Source organism: Mirounga angustirostris, unplaced genomic scaffold (genome assembly GCF_029215605.1).
Source record: "Mirounga angustirostris isolate CCGP_5_RB_7025 unplaced genomic scaffold, mMirAng1.0.hap1 SCAF_10, whole genome shotgun sequence".
NCBI classification, from domain to species: domain Eukaryota; kingdom Metazoa; phylum Chordata; class Mammalia; order Carnivora; family Phocidae; genus Mirounga; species Mirounga angustirostris.
The window spans coordinates 34,297,638-34,324,400 of record NW_026991718.1 but is presented as its reverse complement, the minus strand read 5'-3'; the positions used below and the strand labels follow the sequence as shown (position 1 = coordinate 34,324,400).

Sequence of the window (26,763 nt, the reverse complement as noted above, 5' to 3'; positions counted from 1 at the left end):
ATCACTATGAATAACTATTCCAATTCTTGTTATGGCAGAAAGCTCGCATACATGCTCACAAAGGATATGTTAGAATTTTCAATGCAGCATTATGGGTAGTAGCAAATGAAAAATGTTTTTAAAGCACTCCAGATGTTCATCGTTAAGAGAATACATAAATAATGTAGTGCAGTATTCCAGGAAGGAGTACTACAAATACTACCCAGTGGTTAAAATGAGTGAACTGGGTATGTTTATTAACATAGCTAGATGTCAGTTAACAGGCAAATAGCAAAATGTCATAGAGTAAACCGAAACACACACAAAACAATCTTTATGTTGTTTTCAGACACACAAATACATAGTGAAACTAGGAAAACACACACTAGATACATAGCAGACCTCTTGACAGGAGGCAGGGGTGATGGGCGTCAGAGGTATGGAGGGAGGGTGCGGCACAGAACTGGGGAGAGAACATTAGAGACAACAGTATAATGGTTGAAATTTTCTTTAATCCAAAGAACTAAAATACTAACATTTGTTTTAGGTGGCATTATGTGGAGTTTTATTATGTTATCCTCTGTACTATTCCGTAATTTGCTGGTATTACTGTTTATAATGCTGAAAGGAAATATTACAAAATGGTAAGAATATTCTACTCTGGGTAATGAGAATAAGACTTTTCTTTTTGGCTGCTGCTGTACTTAACTTTGTCAATTTTTCAAAAAAGCATACATTGATTTTAGAATTGGGGAAAAAATCTCCTTGAACAGGAAAAAAAAATACAAGTGGTGATTAGATTCCATATAGTTCTGGTTCACAGAAATATCTAGTGACAGGATTTTGAAGGTTTTTACCAACGTGACACTTGTACTCTCTCTCCTTTAGTAAAGTACTCTACAAGTTCTAAAAAACAAAATATAAACCTAATTCGAAACCCCTAAACTTTTACATAAAATATTAATGTACCAGTGGAGAGAACAAAACGTGCTTCTATAAACAACAGTCTAGTCTCTGAGAAAGCATAAAGAAAGGAGCTCCATAATGGCTACAGAGTATTCATGCTTTCACCATCATCTATAGTATAAGAAAGCCTTGTAAGAAATGAATTTGATGTGCATTCCAGTATGAGTTTTTATATTACTGTTGTTTTTATATTATTGTAGCATTTCAAATTGGAATAGAACCAGAAAGTAGTAAAACCTATCACTGTATTCCATTCCATCAGAAAACAAAATTGAAACTTGTAGGAGTAGACTTGGGAAAACCTGTTATGGGGTACTGAATATCAGTACCCTAAGTGAGACGGTTTGGGTTAACACTGAAGAACTTGAGACAGAGAGGAGTGGTCAGGTTTTGGATATATTTTGAGGGGAGACATTTTTAGGACTCTTGGTGCATTTTATTTGGTAGTGATTATGGCCTGAAGAATTGAAAGGAAGACAGGATTGGAAGATGTATTTAAGTTTATACTATAAAATTCTGAATGATAAATTTAACAGAACCAGAAAACAAATTATTGCTCACATGTTTCTGCATATCCTGGGCAAGACTTGCATTTGTGGTCATCATCAACAGAGCACAGTGATGACTTTAAAGAGAGTCACCAGAAACTAGTATTCAGAAGAGGCAGGATGGATAATGTAGTGTCATGAGTGATGGTGTAACCAGCATTAATAAATGGTCTCAGGGAACTGCAGAGGCAAGAAGACCTACATTAATAAGCTAGTTGTAAAGAGCCATGGTATTGTGAAAAAAAAAAAAAAATGGAAACCTTTATTACAGTAATGGATATTGGTCAAATAATTTAACCTCGCCAAACCTCAGTTTTCTCATCTGTTATTGTCTCAAATACAGAGTAACTTCAATTGGCAAAAACCTGCAGGTCCACTTTGCTGGAGGGTGCAGAGAAAGAAGCCAAGAGCCACGCTCAATGCCTGGCCACAGCAGGCATTGTGCTATTAACTGAACAGGAGAAGTTTCACTTGATCATGAAAGGAAAAAAGGAAACAGTCTTAGAAGCAACCATAATGTAATGAAAAATGCACAAAAACAGAACCTCTTTCTAATGAACAGGCACGAAAACTTAAATATTGATAATGAATAATGACATGATAACTGAATAACTCCTATAGCAACAAGAGGTGGTCACGTTCAGGTAAAAAAAAAAACCTGTAAAGCATTATATACGATGTACAACGATTTAAGTCCATAGAGAGACTACAAGAAAAGCAGCATACAAGTGAAAAGAGATGGGTCAGAATGTTAAACTGTTTTCCCCCGAATATTCTTCTACCATCTCATAGCTACTCCATCAACAGTCATTCTTATTTGTCTCAGCTCACAAACACAAGAAGGGACTTAGGAATGGGACCCCCTAACCCCAGTTAACCAATCAGGCGAGCCAAATCAACCTAGCAGTTAGCAGGGCTAAGAGCCAGAAAGCTCTTTCACCAGAAAGCTCTCCCATCTACAACATGCAATACTGACTTTAAAATTGAAGTAGCAGAGGAAATAATAACCCCTAACTTTCAAAAAGCATCTTACCAGGGTGATATCCCGAGACGCTGCAGCTGCGCTCATATGCAGACTCGGCTGCCTCACCGAACTGCTGCAATCAAGGGCTCGAGCGAATGTCCCCACAGCACTGAATAATCCACAAAAACAAAGAGGAAAAATTAAGGCTCTGTTATTTTTTTTATGTTTAAAAAAAAAAACAACAACACAGAAAACACGCATTTGGGTAGTGCATGCAAACTGTAAAAGAAACGTTGGCGGTGAGGATCCAGGGGCCAGAAGCTGAGGTCTGAGTGTGAGTCTCAGCCTTGTCTCCAATGCATGCTGGGAGACAGCACAGTTTCCTCCTGTGCAAAGAACAGTGTTGGCCAAGAAGAGCTCTATATTTGTCTCCACTACACCTCCCTTCTGGGGCAGCGGACTCGTTTCCTTCTTGCTCTTGGTGCGGTCATTCAGGGATGATCTCGAGTGGACCGCACGAGGCAATTTGCCTTGGCCACTTCAGAGACAGGGGACGGCACACTGATGAAATCAACCTCTGCCTGCATCTAGCAATCTCAGAAATTTGTCATCCCTAAGTATACCAGCCTCCAAGAGGTAATCCTCTAAACAGGCTGCAGAGGATTATTTCCCATGGTCTTTAGGGCTAGGGCTCATCTTGGGCAATATTTTTCTTTAAACAGGAAGACAGGTAAATTTACACAGGTAAATAACAAACATGGCTGTCAGGTGGATACATCCTATGGAGAAAAATAAAGGAAAGGGAGAAGAAAAAAAAGTCAAACCAGTTATTGGATGTTTGAGAATCAAATATCAAATAAAAAGGATTTCCTATAAGATTTAACCATTGACAAGCCAATTTACTATATATGGGTCATTATAAGGAAATGGAAAAGAAGAGATTTATGTGCCATAAAGAAGGGAAAGACCCATTATGAAATGCCACGGAGTAAACAATTTGGTGCTGAACTGTGCTCAAAAAAAATGAGAAGTAAATAAGCTGCAGAGTTTGACAATTACTGCAAAACAAGCTCTGACCACTTTTTTTAGCCCAAATTGTGAAATCCCAATAACATTCTTTCCTTGAAATGAAGTATCATCAATTGTAGCAACCTCTTCCTATGAGGGCTCAAGATAGAACAGATTTCCATTAAAACAAAACAAAACACAATTACAACACTTCTTTTCACTTAATGTTCAGAAGGCCTTCCCACAGATAAAGCATGAAATAAACATAAGACTCGCTGTTGCTGCTTGTTTCGTTTTATTCCCCTTCCCTTGTTGTCTGTATTTTAGGCATGTCAGCTGAGGGAGAAATTTTTCAAATGTTCTAATTAACATATAACACAGGTGCACAAAAGCACACACTGCACAGCTATGCAGTAATTGCAAAGTGAACCCATTCATGTCACTAACACCCAGGGAAAGAACAGAATGCAACAGCACCCGGAAGACTCCTCGTGCTCCTTCCCGATCTGTACTCCCTTCCTCTTCCCAAAGGAGAACGATCATAATGGATTCTAATCACATGGGTTAGTTTTGCTCATCTGAGAACTTCATAAAAGTGCAGACTACGTACTCTTTTCACATCTAGCTTCTTCTGTTCAAAATACGTTTGTGGACTCGTGCGTGCTCCTGGTTATAGCTGCGTTCCTTCATCTTCCGTGCCATGGAGCGTTTCTTTGTACGATGCCCCATCCCCACCCCCACTCTGCTGCTGATGGACATCTGTGTCCAGGTGGGGCTACCTGGGTAGCGCCATTGATGCCATCTGCGTATGTATCCTTTGGTGCACAGTGCGGAGTATACACTCAGGAGTGAAACGTAAAGGATGTGTATGTCTCTGACAGCAAAGCAGCTATACCAACTTACACGCCCACCCGCACGACAGCTCATGCACTGCCTTTTAAATTTTAACCATTCTGGTGGGACGTGTAATGGTATCTGGCTATGGCCGTAATTTGTATTTAGAAGATCTTTTTTAAGACAAAAATTGAAAAAGGCACCAGATGCATCTCTTTGGTGCCTCTCATGCTGGCTTCAAGGAAAAAGGGAATGTTATGGTCCATGGCAATCAGGAAAGGGAAAAAACAATGAAAATCAAATCTGAAACTGCAAGGTCTACTAAATAACCCCAGATCTGGGTAACCTGTCTGGAGTCTCCAGGCCAGTGGTTCCACCAATGATTCATTGCCACTCCCAAATCTTCAATCCCATCTATCCACTGGACTGGCTTCCCCAACAGTGTACTTCAGGCCCCCATCCGATCACCAGTGGCTACGAGTGTGGGCGCTGGAGTCTGAATGCCCAGCCGCCAACATGATGTGTGACTTCCACGGAGACAGGCACTATGGACAGTGCTAAGGTGGACTCAGGCCCTTTTTTCCTTTGTGTTATGATAAAAGCTCACCAGAATATTAGAGAACATAATGAAGACCCTTCTATCATGTCTATATCTACCTGATTCTAAAATTTTGCCACGTTTCGTTCATTTTTTAAGGAAATAAATATTAGAAATTTTAAAGCCTCCTATACACATCGCCAGAACTCATACATACATATAATAAGCATGTGTATCTATATGCCCGTTCATGAAATCAGACGTTGTTTTTACATTGTAAAACTTTTTATAAGTGATCATACCGTGTGTATCCTCATTCAACATTATTTTTGAGATTCACCTATTCGCTATATATCCCTCTAATTCATTCATTTTCACTGTTGTAAAGTAATATTCCACCACGGAATATGACTCAATTTATTTATCAATTTTTCCACTATTTACAATGCTATGATAAACTCATTTACCTTCTGCTTTACAGTAATTCTCCCATGAGCATCTTTAACTTTTATAATTGAAAAATAAAAATAAATTTTTGTCCCACTCATTTTCTTAAAGGGGGTGGAAGGGTGGGGGTGGTGGCAAGCCAGTCAGGCAGCCAGGCTTAAAGCTCTCAAAGGAAAGCCATATGCTTAGCAATAGGCCCTACTCATATGCAAGTGCCATAAGTGGAATTCGAGGTGCACATTATTACTGACACCTGATAATCCTGGTCTAGAATAAAAGAGATAACTGCTCTAATTAAAGAGAAGGGATTTCAGGGCTAGGGCTCATCTTGGGTAATACTTTTCTTTACACAGGAAGAAATTTATACTGTTCATTTTCATTTATAACTCTTCCTTAGTGCTCAAATTTTTACAAGAAGCATTCATTATTTTTCTTAATCAGTAAATTAATAAATCTATTCTCAAACAAAAACTAATGGTTCATCATATTTAGGAAGTGGTGTGATACATAATTAGGTCTTCTTACATAACTAGAAAAAGAACACAACCAGTGGAAAAGGTAGAATACAAGGAAAGGAATATACATACACCTATAAATTCTTTTCTAAAAGAAAAGATATCTTTTGAGTCAACAGTGCCATACTTACCGTGCTACAACTAAAAACTGGTCAATCTGTCGATCTGTAAGTGGGCTATTTGGATCCCAAACTTTAACTTCCAATTTGGACTGTTCCCTCTCATCTGATTCTCCTGTCCGAGAAAAAAGGAAATGGAGTCTTGTTACTTAACAAAGCAACTGTCACATACGGTGTTGTGGTCACCAGAGCATTCACAATGGAAGGTTAATGTTTGTGGTTCTGGTACATTCTTTCAGACAGCAGATGGACAACACTTTGTAAGTGAACTGATAATAATGCAACCAAACCAACCACATGAGATCTTCATTTAATCAGTAACCTTTATTTCCTGAGTACCTGCTGCATGTGTGAGGCACAAAGCCTCATGCAGAGGGATATAAAGACAAAAAAGGAAACACTCCTCCCATGAGACACTTTCACTACGGTAAAACTAACGCATAAGTAACTATGAAACAAACAAAAAGAAAGAGATGTCATAAGGGACATACAGGAATGGCTGTTAAGTGGGGTGCCTGGGTGGCTCAGTTAAGCGTCTGACTCTTGGTTTTGGCTCAGGTCTTGATCTCAGGATTGTGAGATGAAGCCCCATGTCAGGCTCCGTACTAGCGGGGAGTCTGCTTGAGACCCTCTCTCCCCCTCTGCCCCTCCTCTCCTTCCCTCTCTCTGAGAGAGAGGGAGAGGGAGAGAGAGAAAGAGAGGAAGGAAGGAAGAGAGGGAGGGACGGAGGGAGGGACGGAGGGCAGGAAATGAAAGGAAAGGAAAGGAGAAAGAAAAAAGAAAGAAACGGCTGTAAGATTCTGAGGATTAGAGAAACCACTTCAGACTAGTTAGGGAATTATGTCATAAAGGGGGTGGCATATCTGCTAAGAAGTGAAGAATCTGAGGGGCACCTAGGTGGCTCAGTTGGTTAAGCATCTGACTCTTGGTTCGGCTCAGGTCATGATCTCAGGGTCATGAGACCGAGCCTGCATTGGGCTCCACACTCAGCACAAGTCTGTTTGGATATTCTCTCCCTCTGTTCCTCCCCCTGCTCGCACTTTCTCTCTCTCTCAAATAAACAAATAAATCTTGGGGAAATAAAAAAAAGAACTGAAGGATCTGAGTGCACTGGCAAGGAGAAGGACTTAAAGAAATGAGAACGTGAGCAAAATCATGTGGCTTTAAAATGTGATAGAAAGGGGCGCCTGTGTGGCTCAGTCGTTAAGTGTCTGCCTTCGGCTCAGGTCATGATCTCAGGGTCCTGGGATCAAGCCACATATCCGGCTCCCTGCTTGGCGGGAAGCCTGCTTCTCCCTCTCCGACTCCCCCCGCTTGTGTTCCCTCTCTCGCTGTCACTCTCTCTGTCAAAAGATAAATGAAATCTTTAAAAAAATAAAATAAAATAAAATGTGATATCGAGAAAAGCAGCTCTTTTTGTCCAGAGCACATTAAGAGGAATGGGAGGAGATAACGAAGAGGGTTATGAACATACTACTGAAGATTCTAGACAGATTTTATGGCGAGGTAATGAGAAGCACTAGCCTTTTCAGTAGGAGAGTGACAAGACCAGAACCAAACTTCATATCTCACAGTTAGCAATGGTATGTGATCTGCTCTACAGAGCTACCTGACAAAGACAAAATACGTCACAGTGCCGAAGGAGAGCAAAGAAGAGATCTATCTGGCGGGTAGATTTCAAGTCTTGAGAACTGGTAGTGCAGGCATGAAGAGAAAGCAGGAATGCTAACGCAGTGAGGGCTGAGGAAAAGACTGACAATAATGCAGGATGCTTTGTTTTAGGAATCTCTCTCAAGGAAATGTAACCGTCAGGCAGGATCTAATGTCCAGAGAAAGGATAATAAAGGAAAAGAGACTTGGGAGGCAACTGGGAGTTTGATTTATAGCCATGGATTTCTCATTAGGCTGGGGGCTGGGGCTGCCTTTGTTTTACTTTTGATCACTGCATCTATAACATGAGGCAGAGCGCTTGGCACTGATGATACACTCTAAAGCTAAACATCCCTGGTGACTGACAAAGCCTGGTTATGAGGCTCTACTGTGCTCAGTCCTAGTAAAGGAGCAAGCAGGTATCAGTGGCTCAGCAGGAGAAAGGGGGCAGGGGAGGGCGGCAGACCCAGCCTTTCCACCTGCAGTCTCCGAAGTCAGCCACCACTGTCAGGGTGGGGCTTGCCCAGTTTGCCCCTTGTTCAACCACAGAGCCAATCTCCACCCCCAACATAAAGAAGCACAAGCAGAACAGAGCGAGTACGAGGCCAAGGAGATCTAAAGTGTTTGAAAGGATTTCATTTTTTATTGTTTTTGATTACAATTCTCAGCAATCTAAGCCAAGACATTCAACATTAGCTCAGTTAAAACCCAAAAAATTTGCAACCTGCATGAAACCTGAGAAAGTAGAATGACACACTTACACTTCCCTGTAATCTCTGAATAATAAAACAAGATAAATCCTAATAGTAAAATGGTAAAAAAAAAAAAAAAGATAATAATGATAAAATGAAATCAAGATGATTAAATGACGATACTATTCAGTATTAAGTATAAGTTACACTATATACTCCAGAATGTCATGGTAAAACTGAACTTTACTTTCAAATTCAGGTTAGTTAAGTTGATACATTTCAGTCTCATGCATATATTCTGCAGCATACAGCAGAAAGATAATTCAGGGGGCACCTGCGTGGCTCAGTTGGTTAAGCGACTGCCTTCGGCTCAGGTCATGATCCTGGAGTCTGAGGATCGAGTCCTCTGCTGTCGGGCTCCCTGCTCAGCAGGGGGTCTGCTTCTCCCTCTGCCCCTCCCCCTTCTCAGGCTCTCTCTCTTTCACGCTCTCTTTCTCAAATAAATAAATAAAAATCTTTTTTTAAAAAAAAGAAAGATAATTCAGTATAAGAATTCTAAATAAAATTGCTGCAAACAAGAATAAAACACTCCTGGATGCATTCATACTAATACTTAAAATGCAGACAATGCCATGGGATGAGAACAGCAGCAGCAACAACAACAAAAGAATAAATGCAGAAATGTTCCATATCAAACAGTCACTCTCAGCTAATGAGAATTTCCCATTTTGGGTTCACCATATAATTAATTACATTCATATCACAGTGTGATCACTTCTTCACAGGGGAAAAACTTAAGAACCTCTTTTATAAACCTATTTAGAATCTATAAAACTAAATTCTCAGCCAAGCTAGCAATAATCTTTGGAATGCTCTTAGTTAACTGTGGTATGAGCCAGAGACAGGACCAAGATTAATTTCATGATCTGGTCATGTTCATTGTAGTCAATGTAATAATCTCACTTCCCATCTCCATTTATGATAATCTGCACAATTCCAATCTAGTCCCACACCAGCCCATGACGATCTCCCTAATCTCTGAGTTCTTAAAAAAAATGTATTTACCAACTAATTGCATGAGTGTATACAGCACCTTGTTTTTGCTTCATAAATTCTTCATAATTTAAAAAAAAAAGGAGATTCAGAGGCACCTGGGTGGCTCAGTCGTTAAGCGTCTGCCTTCGGCTCAGGTCATGATCCCAGGGTCCTGGGATCGAGCCCTGCACCGGGCACCCTGCTTGGCGGGATGCCTGCTTCTCCCTCTCCCACTCCCCCTGCTGTGTTCCCTCTCTTGCAGTCTCTGTCTCTCTGTCAAATAAATAAATAAAATCTTTAAAAAAAAAAAAAAAAGATTCAGCAATGATTTTAACTGTGATAGCCCTAACCCTCCAGCTATATTTTAAGATTTCTAGAAAATATGGACAAGGAAGGAAGGAAGGAAGGAAATATGGACAAAATACTTCTTCAGTATTACCATCTAAGAGCACATGATGTTGTTCAAAGACCCTGAAGAACTAAAGCTGTATGGAATTCATCCTATAGGACCTTTCCTAGAAAACTGGAAATATTCTTTGTTCTAAACACAATTCATTTTCACTTCCTTTGTACCAATCATCAGAGTACTATACTTTTTATGTTATATTTAATTCAGAACCTCACAAGGACGCCATTTGTCACCATTTTTATTTAATATTGTTCTGAAAGTTCTGGCCAATGTTTTAAGTTATGAATCAAAGGAATAATGAGTTAAAAAGACAAATACGTGGGATCTAAAAAAACAAAAAGCAGAGAGTGCAACGGTGGTTACCAGAGGCTAGAGGATGGGGATATTGGGAAGATGTTGTTTAGGGGTAGAAACTTCCAACTAGTAGTTAAGTAAGTCCTGGAGATTCAATACATAGCATGGTGATTATAAGTCAACAATACTATAAACTTCAAAGTTGGTAAGAGACTTAATTCTTCCCACAACAAAAAAGAAATAATTATGTGATATGATAGCAGTGTTAGCTAAGCTATGGCAGTAATATAAAAATTATATAAATTCAATATATATATAAATTGTACACAAACTTACACAATGTCATATGTCAATTATATCTCAATAAATTATGAAAGAATAAGTAACCAGAAAGGCACAATAAAAGTAGAATATAAAAAACTCAAGTGCCATTCCAAAGAAAATATAATGTAAAAATATATTTTTTTATTACAGCAACAAAAATATAAAACACTAAGAAATAAAATTGGGAGTTATGTTTATATAAAGAAATTACAAAACTTTCAAAGATAACTTGAGGACAAAAAGACTAAAGATTTAAAATCCTAAGGCTATCTTTTTTGTACAAGTACCCCAATAGGTTAAATTTCACAAAATTTAATTCTGGAAGCCAATAAAACTATTTGAATATTAATATCTGCAAATCAAACAATATTATTATGAAAAGAATAATAAAAGAATTGACTACACTGGATGGGATTATAATATATAGCAACGGTAATTAAACAATGTTGTCCTGGCACAAAAATAATCAAAAGCATAGAAATGGACTAGATCACACAATCACTTGTATTTCAGAATTAAGTATTATTATAATGACATAAATATTAACACAAAAATAGCATTTGCTGTTGACTATTTGCCAAGAGCCCTTACCGCAGGGTTTCTCAGCCTCAGCACTACCGATGCTTAGGGATGAGTAACTCTCTTTGTGGGGGTCTGTCCTGCGTATTACAGGATGATCAGCAGCATCCCTGGCCTCTCTACTCGCTAGATGCCACTAGCATCTGTGCCCCATGCCCCACTCCCTCCACCAGCTCTGACAGCCAAAAATGTCCATAGACACTGTCTAATGTCTCCTGCCCCTGGGTGGAGAATTACTGTTCTACATGGTTGCAGTCAACAGGCTGGTGTTCTTTAGTTAACAGCCACCACATTGTTGAAAAGCACATCCTGCAAAATTACACACTAGAAAACTAGGGTTTATGGGGGGAAAAAAAAAACAAATAAAACTGTTTTAAAACAAAACTCTGAAAACCTATTATACTTGGTAACCAGGGTATTTAAAAAAAAAAGTAATAGTCATTAATAAAAATACTAGCACAGTTAAGTCTCTACCACCATTTGCAACAAAACTAAAGGTTGGTTGACCCTTTATCTCCTTAAACCCCGGACTCACACTTCTTCCACCACGACGTAGGTCAGTGTATACAGTTTCTACAAAATTAAAAAAAACAGGGTTTCTTCTTAAACACTGGGTGAAAAATCTGCAAGCCCCCCTTCATCTGGGACTCTTACGCTTCCCCATGTAGTTTTACCATAGTGAAAAGTGCCACAGATTTTGAGGCCACTAAACCAGCCACTACTTGTACTAGAGGAAAGCCCTTCTTGTAGAATTTCCATCTTTTTTCTCTTCAACTCTCTTTATCTGTAAGAATACTTGCTTCCCCAGGGCTCCTGGGTGGCTCAGTCGTTAAGCGTCTACCTTTGGCTCAGGTCATGATCCCAGGGTCCTGGGATCGAGCCCCACATGGGGCTCCCTGCTCAGCAGGAAGCCTGCTTCTCCCTCTCCCTCTCCCCCTGCTTGTGTTCCTTCTCTCGCTGTGTCTCTCTCTGTCAAATAAATAAAATCTTTAAAAAAAAAAAAAAAAAAAAGAACACTTGCTTCCCTGATTGCTGGGGAAAGTCTCCTATAAATTGACCCAACTTCCACACTACATTCATATTTCCCTATTTATCAACTGCATATGAACTAATTCAAATTTCAAAAGCATGTATTGTAGCAGAAGAGACTATACTAATTTAATTCTTTAATTCTCAAAGATAGATACCGCCCGAAATCCCCAAGTATCCACAAGAGTTATTTAATTAGTAGCAGTAGGCAGTGGGGGCCAGGCGAGAAGCAACTGCAGCAGCGAACAAGGAGAGTCAGGTGCTTTGAGAAATGCTTTACAGGAATTACTTCATCGGATCATCACAGTACCAGGATGTGTGCACATACACTATTATTAAAGAGGAGAAAATGGGAACTTCAAGGGGTTAGTTTTCCCCAGGTTACTCAGCTAAACTGATTACTGCCAGGTTTTACCCAAATCTGTAAATCCAGTCATTCGAGTTTATTAATTTAATGTTATAATACTTTTTAGCAGTTACAAATTTTAATACGTAAACAGATTTTTCTTAAAATTTCGGTATTACAGTGAAATAATACAGTGAAGAAATCAATCAAAACTCCCCACCAGCACATCTTTTTTCAATGCAAGTTTCGCTAGGTGATTTATTCAAAGTCAATAAAAGATTTAAAATCTCAAAGAAACTTTTACCTTCCTTTGCAAACTACATACCGATCTTTCTAGATCTCAAGAATTTATTAGGTGGTGGGTAGCCATAAGTGAATTTAAAAATTCTGAAGCTACAAAAAGATTTATTCACTAGCAAGACAAATGCCACAACAATGTCTTAGAATCCATCAAGACACATTCACAAACAAAGCAAGCCTGGAATATATTCCGGCATGGTGCTGGTGCTGCCACCTACTCAGGATATTAATTCAAGTTCTATATCCCATGCCAGTGCAAATCAGAATCTGGCCACTGGTCAAAACGTACCCACTCAAGAGTATCAAAAGGGTTAGTAAACCCAGACTGCAGCAAGTCCTAAATATCTGTTCCTGAGTATGATATTTCTGCTATTTAATTTCCCTGCAAACAGGTACTAGCTACGATAGGAGTTTCTATGATGGTAATGTCCATGTTTTCCAAGACTGGTTTAACTGCTGATGACCTATTTGCCACCCTACACCCTTCTCCCCTGAAAATATATTAATTACAAAAAAGAAGGGGGTCCTTTTAATCTTGCATCTAGTGAGTTGCCTGATTACAAGTGAAATGAAACATGCTGGATATGCCAAATGCTTTAAGCTGAAATAAGAATCCAAAGTCACTTCTTCATTTATGATGAAAAATATGGTGTTTTTCTTTGTTAAAGATGAATACTTACAGCTAACAAATTATAAACTTAAAAATAAACTTAACAAGAAATGTATAAAATCTATATGACTATATCAAGAAAAATAAAACAAAACCACAAGACCCAAAAAAGTAGACTTGAACAGAGAAAAACACATCCCTTATTTCTAATTAAGATTTTTCAAAACCATCAAAAGTCTGTTCTCCCTAAATTAACTTAAAAATGAACTGAAACTCCAATAAACATAGTAAGGAAGATCCAAGCTGATAATAAAGTTTATTTGGAAAAATAAGAGGGGAATTAGCCTCACCAGATTATTACCACACACTACAAAGTCGCTATAATTAAAACAGTGAGTTACTAGAATATTAACAAACCAGTGAGACAGAATAAAAACCTCAAGACAGACCCATGTAGACCCATAGGAATAGACTCAATATTATGAAATGACCAGTCACCTCCCAAAGTAATAGAAAATATTAAAAAAATTACAATCAGAATTCTAATGAAATCGGGGAAGAAGAATCTGACTGTTAAAAAAAATTCAACAGTCAGAAAAAAATCTCTGAGATGAGATACCTCCGCACCCTGCCCCCACCAACACACAGGAAATTTTAAAGAACAATGAGGGGAAACTTACCCTACCATAAAACATATAATAAGAGATAGATAAACTTGGATCTATCACACAATAAAACACTGAACATAATTTCATGGATCTCAATATAATACAGTTATGTAACAAACAGGGAGAATGTATTAAATTAGTAACAGTGTTTGACAGTGAGCAAGGAGGGATGATCTGAGGGACTACTACTTTTTGGCTTCAGCATAATTGCACTTTCTACCACAATTCCTATTATTTTCAATAAAGTAATTTTAAAATCTAAAAAATGGGAAGAAGCAAAAAGAATATACTCGAGCCCCATTGTTAGGCTATGTAGCAAAGGGACTTTGTCCTATGCACTTCTAACTGTGTGGCTTCTCTGGCGATTCTGGGTAAAGAGACAGGACTCTAGAAGGGGAGTACCGAACAGCGGCCTTCAGCGTGTCCTTCTCTCAATCCGAAGGTTCACTGGGGTATCTCGAGAGATCCAAGAGGCCTTCTCTCCTACCTCACCGACAACAACCTGGCTTTTCGTATTTTATTTAAGGTCATACTGTGTAGTGTTTCATTAGGGGAAACCGTTCTATTACCTAAGTAAAGTTTATAAACCACCCACCCAGAAGACTGCCAGTAGAAACACTATGTTAAAGGTAATTAATACTTGTTAAAGAACTATAAAAGATCTATTACATTAATGAACATTTAATCACATTTTCTAAATACAAAGTATGCCTTTCTCAGATAACTCCCCAAATGTCACAAGCTGTTAAGAATCATTCCTCTCGGGGCACTTGGGTGGCTCAGTCGTTAAGCGTCTGCCTTTGGCTCAGGTCATGATCTCAGGGTCCTGGGACTGAGTCCCACATCAGGCTCCCTGCTCGGCGGGAAGCCCGCTTCTCCCTCTCCCACTCCCCCGCTTGTGTTCCCTCTCTCTCGCTGCGTCTCTCTCTGTCAAATAAATAAATAAAATCTTTATTTAAAAAATCACTCCTCTCTTCAAAAAAAAAAAAAAAAAAAGAAACATTCCTCTCACCCAGAAGAACTTCAAGTCCATTTTGAGAAGAACTGTAGAATAAATTATTGCATTTTCTGTATCATTTTGTTTCCTAAAATCATTTTTTAAAATACTAATCTAGGTAGATATGCTTTCTAAATTATGTAACTTTAACCAGCTTTTATGCCTTTCAGGGGTAAATACCATATTTAAAGAGTCTTTCAGATAAACAGGATCTTGTGAGATTCTATGATCTGATTCTTCTGCCCACTGTTACTTGAAACATCCCACTTCATTACCTGGGTTCAACATTTATCCATGAGCAATACACAAAAATTTCCAGGCTTTCTATACACCAAGGCTTATGCTCAGTGCTTAAGGGAGAACCACACAATCAAAAGCTCAGATGTTGATTTTTAAATTTCTGAGGTCAAATAATAAAAATAGTATAAAAGATAACATGAACGACCTATCTGCACAGTTCTAAGATGGGGGGGATGAGAATTCAGGGAGGAGTGACAAAGACTGCTTAGGGGATGCAGGACTTGGGCTAGGTGCCTTATGCACACATGGACACAACGGACCTTCCTGGCTTTGGCTTGTGCACAGATGGACTTGCTGAACTATCTCACTAGGAACATATACCTCTGTTCAAAACTCACAGAACTGCACACTAAAAAGGGTGGGATGTACTTTATATAAATTATACCTTAATTAAAACAAGGAAAAAAACCCACCTGTAAATGACTACCTGGAAGACAATTAATTCGGCATTTTATATAAAATTTCAAACACACATACCCTATGACTCAGCAATTCTACTTTATTTGCCAGTTATATCCGGAGCACCAAATTATCCATTATTCACATTACAGCATTGTTTGTAAAATTTAAAAATCAAGTTTTTTAAAAATAAAATAATATTTAGTGAACAAGTACTTAGGTACAGTGATGTAAGTCTAACATCACATTAAGGACTAAAAACATAAAAATTACTTCTGGAAGATAAGTTGATTTGTACAGAGAAGAATACCAGTAAATGTAATTTCTCAGCCTATAAAAAACTGGTTCATTACTCCCAGTCTGTTCAAAATCATTTCCAAACACAGGTGAGCAAAGACACAGCGTTCTTTTCTTCAAGCTTAATCTTTACTGACTGACCTTTCCTGGTATTTAAGTTCATGAAAACAAAGATGTCTGTAGCCTGGCATTACCGACAACCACCACTGACACCCATGTGTACTACAGTTCACAGACTCCTTCTTGAGTATCTGTTGATTTGACTCTTCTGCACACATTTTCTTAGAAGTGGGCAAGGTAGAGAGAGAAGAACCAATGGAAGAACTCTCTACATCCAACATGGGGCTCAAACTCACGACCCTGAGATCAAGAGTCACACACTCCTCTGACTGAGCCAGCCAGGTGCTCCTGGAAGAACTCATATGTTTTAATAATCAGAGGGCAAAAGTAAAAGTGGAGGCCTTTCTATAAATAATGCAAATCATGAAAGGCCTTAAAGGAAAAGACTAATAAATTCGAAATTTCTGTATGACAAAAAGATAAAACATTTAAACTTAAAATCACTATTATTACATTTTGGTGGGGAGCGCCTGGGTGGCTCAGTCATTAAGCGTCTGCCTTCGGCTCAGGTCATGATCCAAGGGTCCTGGGATCAAGTCCCGCATCGGGCTCCCTGCTCAGCGGGAAGCCTGCTTCTCCCTCTCCCACTCCCCCGCTTGTGTTCCCTCTTACTGTCTCTCTCTCTCTGTCAAATAAATAAATAAAATCTTTTTAAAAAATAATAAAAAATAAATAAAATCACTATTAAAATTTTTTAATGAAATAATTAAGTGTATGTGGGGGGATGTTTGTAATATTTATAGACAAAGGGTAAATACTTCTGTGTTTGTTTACCTTTAATAGTCAAAGAATTCTTGCCAATACATAAAAAGATAAATAGCCATGTAGAAAAAGCACAAGGACTTTAAAGAAGGAGGGCTAAAGATAACTAAGGCAAGCAATAATCTCAACTTCAAAATAAAACCCCTAAGACAATGACACATCAAAATGTGGGGAAAAAATGGAAGGTGAAAAAAATCCCTCACAATCAGCGTTGGTGAAAGCACCTGGTTCTTTTGTACGCCGAGTGACACAGCCTTTTTGAAGAGCAAAGGAGCATTTTTAGTATGTAAAATGTATATACCATTTCACTTCCAAGAAGTCATACTTGAAAAGATATTTATGCAGCACAAATACAAGTTTTCTAGCAGCATCAATTTGTAGCATCAAAAAATGTAAACACCTAACAATCTATCAATAGGGAACTGGAAGAGGGAATGACAGTACATCCCTAAGACCTGCAGGGTCACCGAAAAGAGTAAAAGTCACTCTACTCCTGTGCAAAGGTGCTAAAGAAAGATACACTGTTAACTGAGAAGAGCAGTTGCAGAAGATCATGTGCAACATGGCGGGCGCTGCATGTGGACCAGTCCTGGGGGGGGGGGGGGGCAGGCCAGTGTGAACATACCCAAAACACCACAGGCATGAAATAGGGGTTTGCAATGAAGGAAAGGGAATGGTGTTCGTTTCCTACATTATACATTGCTACGTTTTATTTTTTATTGTTAGCAATGTTTTACTTTGGGGCGCCTGGGTGGCTCAGTCAGTTAAGCGGCTGCCTTCGGCTCAGGTCATGATCCTGGGGTCCTGGGATCGAGCCCCGCATCGGGCTCCCTGCTTGGCGGAGAGCCTGCTTCTCCCTCTACCTCTGTCTGCCGCTCTACCTACTTGTGCTCTCTATCTCTGTTAAATAAATAAATAAAAATCTTAAAAAAAAAAAAAAAAAAGAATGTTTTACTTTTAAAATCAGAAAATAAAGGTTTTGAGTGTACAGTTATAATAGGAGAAAGGAAAGTTATGTCCTAAGAAGATGTTTTTAAAATGTAAAGCTCTGAATCTCTCCAGTACATACACTACCCAGATTAGCCCAAATCCCCACCAAAATGTAAGTGTTCACTAGATTCCAGGCCACCTCAAAAAGATGACTTAGGGGCACATTCAGGACCTCAAGGCATGTACATGTCACATTAAGAGGTAAGTTCAACAATATGAACATTCTTAAAGTTGCATTTCAAAGGACGGGGGCACCCGGGTAGCTCAGTTGGTTAAGTATCAGACTCTTGATCTCAGGGTTGTGAGTTCAAGACCCACGTTGGGCTCCGTGCTGGGCCTGGAGCCTACTTAAAAAAATAATAATATAATTAAATTAAATTAAATTAAAGGAAAACACAGCCAGAGAACTCCTTAAAATGTAAAATAAATAAACAACTGCTCAAATTATTTTCTGTTGCTATTTGTTGTATTTCTGTAAGTGGAAGAACTTATAACTTTTAAACTTCAGCCTAAAAGTTTCCTTTCCCAGATGAGGAAAAGAATATTTGAGTTTCGGGCGCCTGGGTGGCTCAGTTGGCTGGGTGACTGCCTTCAGCTCAGGTCATGATCCTGGAGTCCCTGGATCGAGTCCTGCATCAGGCTCCCTGCTCTGCAGGGAGTCTGCTTCTCCCTCTGACCCTGCTCTCTCTCATTCTCTCTCTCAAATAAATAAATAAAATCTTAAAAAAAAAAAAAAGAATATTTGAGTTTCAAGACACATCTGTTTTCACAGCACTTGAAACCCAAAGGAAAACATACCTTCTAAGAGCATCTCTGGAATGTCTGCTTGATATCTAGGCCCCACTCTGATTTCACCTTTGTCAGCTAACAGTGTTTTCACTGAAGGGTCATAGACCAATGAGTAGAAAAAGGTGTCCTGAAAAAAAAAATGACAGAAAATATTTAGGTAAACTTAATTCCTTCTACTTTTTATAAAGCAATAAGGCCAGTATCATGATAATGAAACCATAAACTTCAGAAAGTATGTAAGATTTTATTTTGGTGAATAAATTCATAGATCTTGAAGAAAAACTGTTACTGTCATCATGTAGAACAGCATAAAATTAAATCAAGCAAAAATAAATAGCTTACAATAAAGGTAGACTATAAAGTTTTGCTGTTCATTTTAGTCTAAAAGAAAACCATTTAACTGCTCTAAAACAAGATTCTGAAAAGCTAGCAAAGCTAAGTTGTAAGTCAAAGTAAGACACCTGAAATCGAGCAATCATTTCAATCTCTAAAGCCCACACCAAACAAATAATGAGGACACCAGGCACTGTTACTTTTAAAGTGTCCATCCACATTTTATCAAAATGATAGAATGCATACACATCTCACATTAAATAAAGTTTAGAAGAGTTGAGCTTACACGCAGTTTACTTAAATTAAAATGTCACATTGTATTATTTAAACATTTATTAATTCTAAGTCTGCAGTTCTCTTTTAAATCCTGAAGCACTCATATTTATATATAAATAGGTATATATACATAACTATACTTACCACTACCAGTACACCCACTAACTTTTCAAGGTCCTTTAAAATGCAAAAAGGCCCTAGTTACTGAGCCTTAAGGATAAAATGGCCAGGCCACCAGGGCTTTGCTGAATTCTGCAAAACCACTGGATGTCTTTTTTTTTTTTTTTTTTTTTAAGATTTTTTATTTATTTATTTGAGAGAGAGAGAACACATGAGAGGGGGGAGGGTCGGAGGGAGAAGCAGACTCCCTGCAGAGCAGGGAGCCCGATGCGGGACTCAATCCAGGGACTCCAGGATCATGACCTGAGCCGAAGGCAGTCGCTCAACCAACTGAGCCACCCAGGCGCCCCAAAACCACTGGATGTCTTATAAAGTCTTGTCCCTGCTTCCTGCTATGACTCTGAGGGTCCTCTACTGCCCAACTCTCTGCATTTTATCTTGGAGGGGCCTGTTTCTGCCATCAGCACTTTACCAAGACCCTGGTAAGCAACTGCAAATTAAGAGATAACCTGCCTGATGGTAAAGCTTTCTCCTTTCAGGATGTTACCCACTGTGACAAAGGGAAAGGAGAGAACTGGACAAGGTAATACCATCCCACCAGAAACTGAGCTGTGTTTTAATCATGGGTCACTGTCAGAAGAAAAGCTTAAACAATAAAACTGCTAAGAAGACACAACAATGTTGCAATTCATGCATATAAAAAATGCTACCCAGGGAAAAGAAAAATCTGCAGAATATATAAATCAACCTGCTTAACAGGTTGATGGGGGTGATCAATATGTAATCAGAATTATGTGTTTCTGAAGAGAGGAGCAACAAAGAATGTTAGTAGGTAATTAGAGCCACTGCCACGGCATCGGCTTTAAAAGAAGGCACACTTCTGGTCACTTTTATTCTGAAAAATATGTTAGCAGAGTGTTCTATAAAAATAGGATTTTGCCATACTTGACAGTAAAATGAGATGAAATTATTATTTAGGGTCACATAGGTTGCTTAAGACTCCTTAAATTTGGGGTGCCTGGGTGGCTCCATCAGTTAAGCAACTGACTCCTAATTTCAGCTCAGATCACAATTTCAGGGTCATGAGATTGAGTCTCACATCAAGCTCTGTGCTGAGTGTGGAGTCTGTTTAAGATTCTCTCCCCCTCTCTCTTCCTCTGCCCCTCCCCCTGCTTGCACTCGCTCACATGCGCTCTCTCTAAATTTGTATGTGCTGCCTGATATGGGAAATTGTTTAAAATGTAAATATAATTTTTCAAGAAGTAAAAAATCGTGATTAGAAAGTTGTCCTTTGAGTTACCATCTTCAAATATGCCAATCTCAGTATTTTAAAAACCAGACTTTCTCAAGGATGGTCTTATAACAGATAAAGCAGTAAAAAGTTAAAAAAAAAAAAAAGTGTTTTTTAAATTGAAAAAAGAATATAACATAAGCAGTTTTATTTTTACTAAACTCCCTCTGAATAAAAAAAAGTTTCCTCAAATACACTGCCAGAGACGTCAGTTCCTCTCCCAAAGACTGATGCAGGACCAAGTGCTTAAAAATCAGTGGACAGGAAAAAAATCCTAAAGACCTTTGCAAATTTTCATCTCCTACCATCCTTAGCATATAGAAATTGCTAATAACAAATTAGAAGGCAAAAATACTACTTTTTAAAAAATCACACTGTTGGGGGACCTCGTTGGCTCAGTCGGTGGAACATGTGACTCTTGATCCTAGGGTTGTAGGTTCAAGCCCCACATTGGGTGCAGAGATTACTTAAAAATAAAATCTTTTTTAAAATTAAAAATTAAGAGGCACCTGGGTGGCTCGGTCTGTTAAGCGTCTGCCTTCAGCTCAGGTCAGGATCCCGGGGTCCTGGGATGGAGCCCTGCATCGGGCTCCCTGCTCAGCAGGGAGCCTGCTTCTCCCTCTCCCTCTGCCTGCCAACTCCCCCTGCTTATGCTCTCTGTCTCTCTGTCAAATAAATAAATAAAATCTTAAAAAAAAAATTAAAAATTAAAAACTTACACTGTCTTAACAAATACACCAGTAAAATACACTGAAACATACTCAATGTTTCCTCCTTTTATTTCTGCTTCTGTGAACTAATGCTAATTTCTGAGCATTATCTTTATGCATATTATTATCCATATGCTGCCTGACAAACACTATGTTCTTTTCTAAATTTCATACGTGTAAGTTATAAAGACTATCAACATTTTTTCTGCCTTGAATATTTACTTCCTCTTAATTTTCTCTATTATATTTTCTAATGTACAATCGTTTCACTTGTCTGCATCAATCTTTTGTAGTTATACTTTCTTCATTTGAGATGAGGGGACACTTTTAAGTATAATAAAGTTTTTTTCAAAAAAAATATATCCCTTTAATTCCTTAAAAACATACACACACATATATAAAGTACATATACACATACATACATACAAAAAATAAAGATTTGGGAAAACAAAAATACCATGAAACTATAAAGGTTAAATACTAAAACATCAACAGTAGAAATTTTCCCGTTGTGGAATATTCTCTTTAGAGGAATTTCCTCCCTCCAATGAAGCATATGCTCTCATTCAACTTGTTAAAAAATGTTTAAAATGTTTCTTGTTGAAGTTTACAGAAAGAAACATTTTTAGTTGACAAAGTTTATTGGGATTTTAGGAAAGAAAGCAGACCACCATTTAAGATCTCATCTGGAAAAAGTCTAAAAGAAAAACTGTTTATTTGAAAAACAACAAAAACGAAAAAACAGGGAGGAGTACCGAGTATACGAAAGTCACTTGTTTCATAAAGCCAAAAATAGTTCTTCTACTACCAGCTAAATCATCATACTGTATAAAGCCTTTCATTACCAACTGAAAAAAAAAAACAGACAGAAGTTTTTGCCAAATGTTCTCAGTTAACCAGAAAAATAAAATTATCTAAATGTATTCTAGTCATTATGCTTTTATATAATGCTGCTCTCCCAGTGCAATAATTTGGTGCAAGAAGAAATAAACTCAAAGGTATGGGCTTCATGTGAAATCGGGGGGCTCGGAGGGGGAGGGACACAAAACAAGTGTAATTGTGAATTACCTCTTTATCAAGATATGACAATACTGACTCTGTCTCATTCAGAAGGGCAACACTGCATTTTCCCCTGTTGAAAGAGGGAAAAAGTGAATAAATGTAAGAAAGGCCACCTCACCTTCACAGTGATGACATATACAAAGTTAGGAATATGCAGAATGTAAAGTTGATATTAAGAAACCAGATGGCAATTAGGAATATACATAAACGTATATACTTATACTTGCTTTACAATCCTGGTGTTGCATAACCTAAAAACATAGGACTGTCTGTAGATATTTACTGCGAGGCTAACCTGTGGAAGGAACTGTGTTAGGCAGTAAATCTTTAAAACATAAACACTTGATAGGTATTTCCTAACTATTACAGAAAAAAAAAAAAGGATTACAATGAAACCTTCAGATCAGAAGTGAGTTTCTGAATCTATAAAGAGTTAATATGAGGCGATTTTATAAAAAGAGACTTTAGATAGACTTCACTGTACAAACCAGTACCTAAAATAATCTTTGGATTTTTTTAAGTAGCCAATGCATATAAGAACCTAAAAATAATACACATTCATATCAAGATTAACTGACTTACCTTTATTGACACTGCTCTAAAGCCTAGTTAAAATTTAAATGCACTGCTATAAAGTAAAGGGCAAAATAAAGATCTACAGATTTACAGACCCTGAAGTCTGATGGCATTTACCTTTGATCATAGCCCTGGGTGTGAGTTTGAAAATGAAGGTCTATTAAAAAAAAAAAAAAAAAAAAAAAGGCTTGTCTAGACTTGAGAAAAATTAAGGTTATCCAGGTAGAGGCATTTATTACAAACACATTTATAATTTATTCTCACTAGCTTGAAAAATTCTGTAGAGCCACAAATTTGACAGGAGAGTTTTGACAGATGTTTCAAGTTATAGATAATTGGTCAGGACTCACAAAATATTTTTTAAATGTCATAATGTCATTTGATTTTGTAAACAAAAGTCACTGCTTGCTCCCCACAAAAATGACAAGCAAAAAACAAAAACATCACATATACATTGAATGGGAAGCTAAAAGAGCAGGCTGTTGGAATAGCAGAGTGGAAAACAATTCAAAGGAAAAAATTACCAAAAGCAAAATAAAATGTAAAATGCTAACACATAGGTCAAAAATTACACTTTACTCAACATTTTGCAAATGTACATTCCTTATATTTGAAAAAAAATTTCCCCTCATAAAAATATCTTTTTCTGGGAATCAGCTCTAGTTAATATCACTTCAAAAGACTTCTGAGAGCATGTGTTCTTTCCATATTATCCTGTCAAGTCTCTAACTTGCTTAGGGAGAGTTATAAGGGTTTTTGGTTTTACTAATTTTAGTCGTGCATATTACTGAAGCAGAAAAATTAACATGATTACTTCAGAGCATATAACACCACTCACAGTCAACAATTACCTGACAGGCTCTTAGGAAGGACAGAATTACGGGTGGGGAAACTGCTCTGCTGAGGTTTGCACATCTACAGCTGCCACGGAAAAGCTTCTGTGACCTGTGTGCTCCTCACACGTGCAGCGCGCTTACGGACCAAATGGGCTTCCCAAAAATAGGCTTCAGTTACTTTTTTTGCCTAACAGCTGACAGAGCAGTATTTCTAACATTTAATACTTAATCACCTAGAAGAAATAAAGTCTTGGTTTTTAAAGTTCTCTAAAGTTGGGTTTTTTTTTTTTTTTTTTAATGAAAAGGAGCAAAAGCTGAATGTTATTTTAATAGACACCACTTTCTTTAAGAGCCATTTGGATGCTAAGGGTTAATAGACATTGAAAATTCATACAAACAATACAGCATTAGTCTCCTCCATACTGCCTGAAATGACAAGAGGATTTAAACGGAATCATCAAACCATTATTTTCATAATTACATTAGGAGATAACAAAATGCTGATTATATACTGTTTTAGAGATACAACATGATTACAAAATCAAGAGGATACCCAGCCAATCTAAAATATAAATTATTTGGGGGAATGTAGCTTTTATGCAAAGATGAAAAAAATAATAGGTGATTTCATTTTTAAATTTCCTTTACTGTAGCTATGAATTTGCTCCCAAATTAAAAATGAAAACTGACACTTAAAATATTCAAGTACATATACTAACAGCTAATAAAGCAGGAGGTTGAGTCAGAATTATTTTATGAAGTAAATATGAATATATAATTAACACATGTACTACCACGCCAAGAATTGTTGATAAAAGTAGCTTAAAAAGATACTTAAAGTGCTGGTTTCCTTTATGCTGAACAAATCCTGGCTCACAGAAAAAAAATATGATAAATTTTAAGCTAACCCCAAACCAAAGGAACTATTATCAAACTGTAATATAGACAACCCAATTGGTTGATGCTGAATCTCAAGCAATGATCCTAAATGTTCTCTTCCACCACACTTGAATCCTTAAGGAAGAAAGATATCCAAACATGAGGATATAAATATAAAATACATTAAAGACCTTAACACAAAGAAAGATCACTGCAGGCCTATATAATTATTCATACTGCTTTTCTACAAGGAACTATACAGCAACACAGAATTTCCATAGAGACAACATACTTCCCCACAGATCACTGAAAAAGATCATACTCTGTCTGCTTCAGAGATTGCGCCGGGTGCTAGGACAGAGAGACATGTGAATAAATAATTATGACACAACACACTCCCATGTTTAACGCCAGGTGCTGATCGGCTTGCTATCTGCTTAATAGGATGTTCAGTATCATCCTACAGACTCAAACACCACATGTAAAAATGTGCACACGGGTTATATATTTCTTTTATTTAAAGATGTTACCTATTTGGGGCGCCTGGGTGGCTCAGTTGGTTAAGCGGCTGCCTTCGGCTCAGGTCATGATCCTGGAGTCCCGGGATCGAGTCCCGCATCCGGCTCCCTGCTCGGCGGGGAGTCTGCTTCTCCCTCTGACCCTCCCCCGTCTCATGTGCTCTCTCTCATTCTCTCTCTCTCTCAAATAAAGAAATAAAATCTTAAAAAAAAAAAAAAAAGAAACAAACACTGGAGGACTCTCTACATAAGTTAAAGAATACGATCTTATAGATCTTCATAAAAAGGAACCAAAAAAGAGAAAGAAATCTGGACGTTAAACATTTCTATTCAAAGATATATTTTCTGTTAATACTGCTTTAACAGATGTTAAGAAATAAAAATTAAAGAAGACAAAAACAAACAAAACAAAACCTGGAACAGCTGTTTGAGTAGGTAAGGTAAAGGAATAAAAAGCCAAGAATAGAAGTCTGGGTTTAATGTAATAGATCAGTGGATTCTGCAAAGAAAAATGACAAGTCGTGTTCTGGAAAGCTCATTCTGTCTGTGGCATGTGGAGAAAACCAAAGCAACAAAACTTTAATCCGATTCTGGAGATTTGATAACAAATATGAATCAAACTGTAAAAGAGGAATTCAAGGGGGGAGAGAAATCCTTCTCTTGGTGCCACTTTTCCCTTTTTTTTTTTTTAAGATTTTATTTATTTATTTGACAGAGAGAGACACAGCGAGAGAGGGAACACAAACGGGGAGTGAGAGAGGGAGAAGCAGACTCCCTGCTGAGCAGGGAGCCCGATGCGGGACTCGATCCTGGGACTCCAGGATCATGACCCGAGCCGAAGGCAGTCGCTTAACCAACTGAGCCACCCAGGCGCCCGCCACTTTTCCCTTTTATAGCTAGGAGAAAGTGGGATGTCCAAAAGAAGGCAGTAGGTATTAGGAAGATCCTCTTTCCTAGCACAGTATGACAAATCGTTCTGATTACCAGAAAAATCTCACAGGCATTTCCACAACTCTGTGGAACACAAGAGCTTAGGACAACATGTAGAATAGAATATACTTTCATCCAGCTCAGTGCTTCTCTGCATTGCGACTCTGGTCAGAGAAGGAAACACTTCAACCCATAGAGGATAAATCATTTCAAAGTAAAGATTATACCATACAAAGACAACATTCAAGAAAAAGTGTGCTAAACATGTAGACTTTAAAATGCTAAATTGTGATACGATTTTTCTCTTCACTGTATTTTTCCTCACATTCTTCTACTAAGCAATTCTATGAGCTTAAGCACACTAAGTAATTTCCTTATGTTAGTTTCCTCTTTTTATTAGATTTATTTTTTTTTAAAGATTTATTTATTTATTTGAGAGAGCGAGAATGAGAGAGAGAGAGAGTACATGAGCGGGGGGAGGGTTAGAGGGAGAAGCAGGCTCCTCACCGAGCAGGGAGCCCGATGCGGGACTCGATCCAGGGACTCCAGGATCATGACCTGAGCCGAAGGCAGTCGCTCAACCAACTGAGCCACCCAGGCGCCCTAGATTTATTTTATTTTAGAGAGAAAGCGAGGACGAGAGTGTGAGCAGGGGGATGGGCAGAGGGAGAGAATCTTCAAGCAGACTCCCCACTGAGAGCGGAACCCAATGTGGGGTTCAATC

General features: G+C 38.1%; 1 protein-coding gene across 6 annotated transcripts in view; it reads right to left on the bottom strand.

Moving 5' to 3' along the window:
* Positions 1-26,763, bottom strand: part of MTA3 (metastasis associated 1 family member 3) — a 172,647-nt gene that overhangs the window by 70,384 nt on the left and 75,500 nt on the right. For all 6 annotated transcript variants that reach the window (XM_064572163.1, XM_045884488.3, XM_045884487.3 and 3 more), the window contains 4 exons: positions 22,307-22,370; positions 18,518-18,635; positions 5,931-6,033; positions 2,527-2,626 (listed from right to left, as the gene is read on the bottom strand). In XM_064572163.1, coding sequence (XP_064428233.1) covers positions 2,527-2,626; positions 5,931-6,033; positions 18,518-18,635; positions 22,307-22,370 — 385 coding nt within the window. The remainder of the gene's footprint in view (positions 1-2,526; positions 2,627-5,930; positions 6,034-18,517; positions 18,636-22,306; positions 22,371-26,763) is intronic.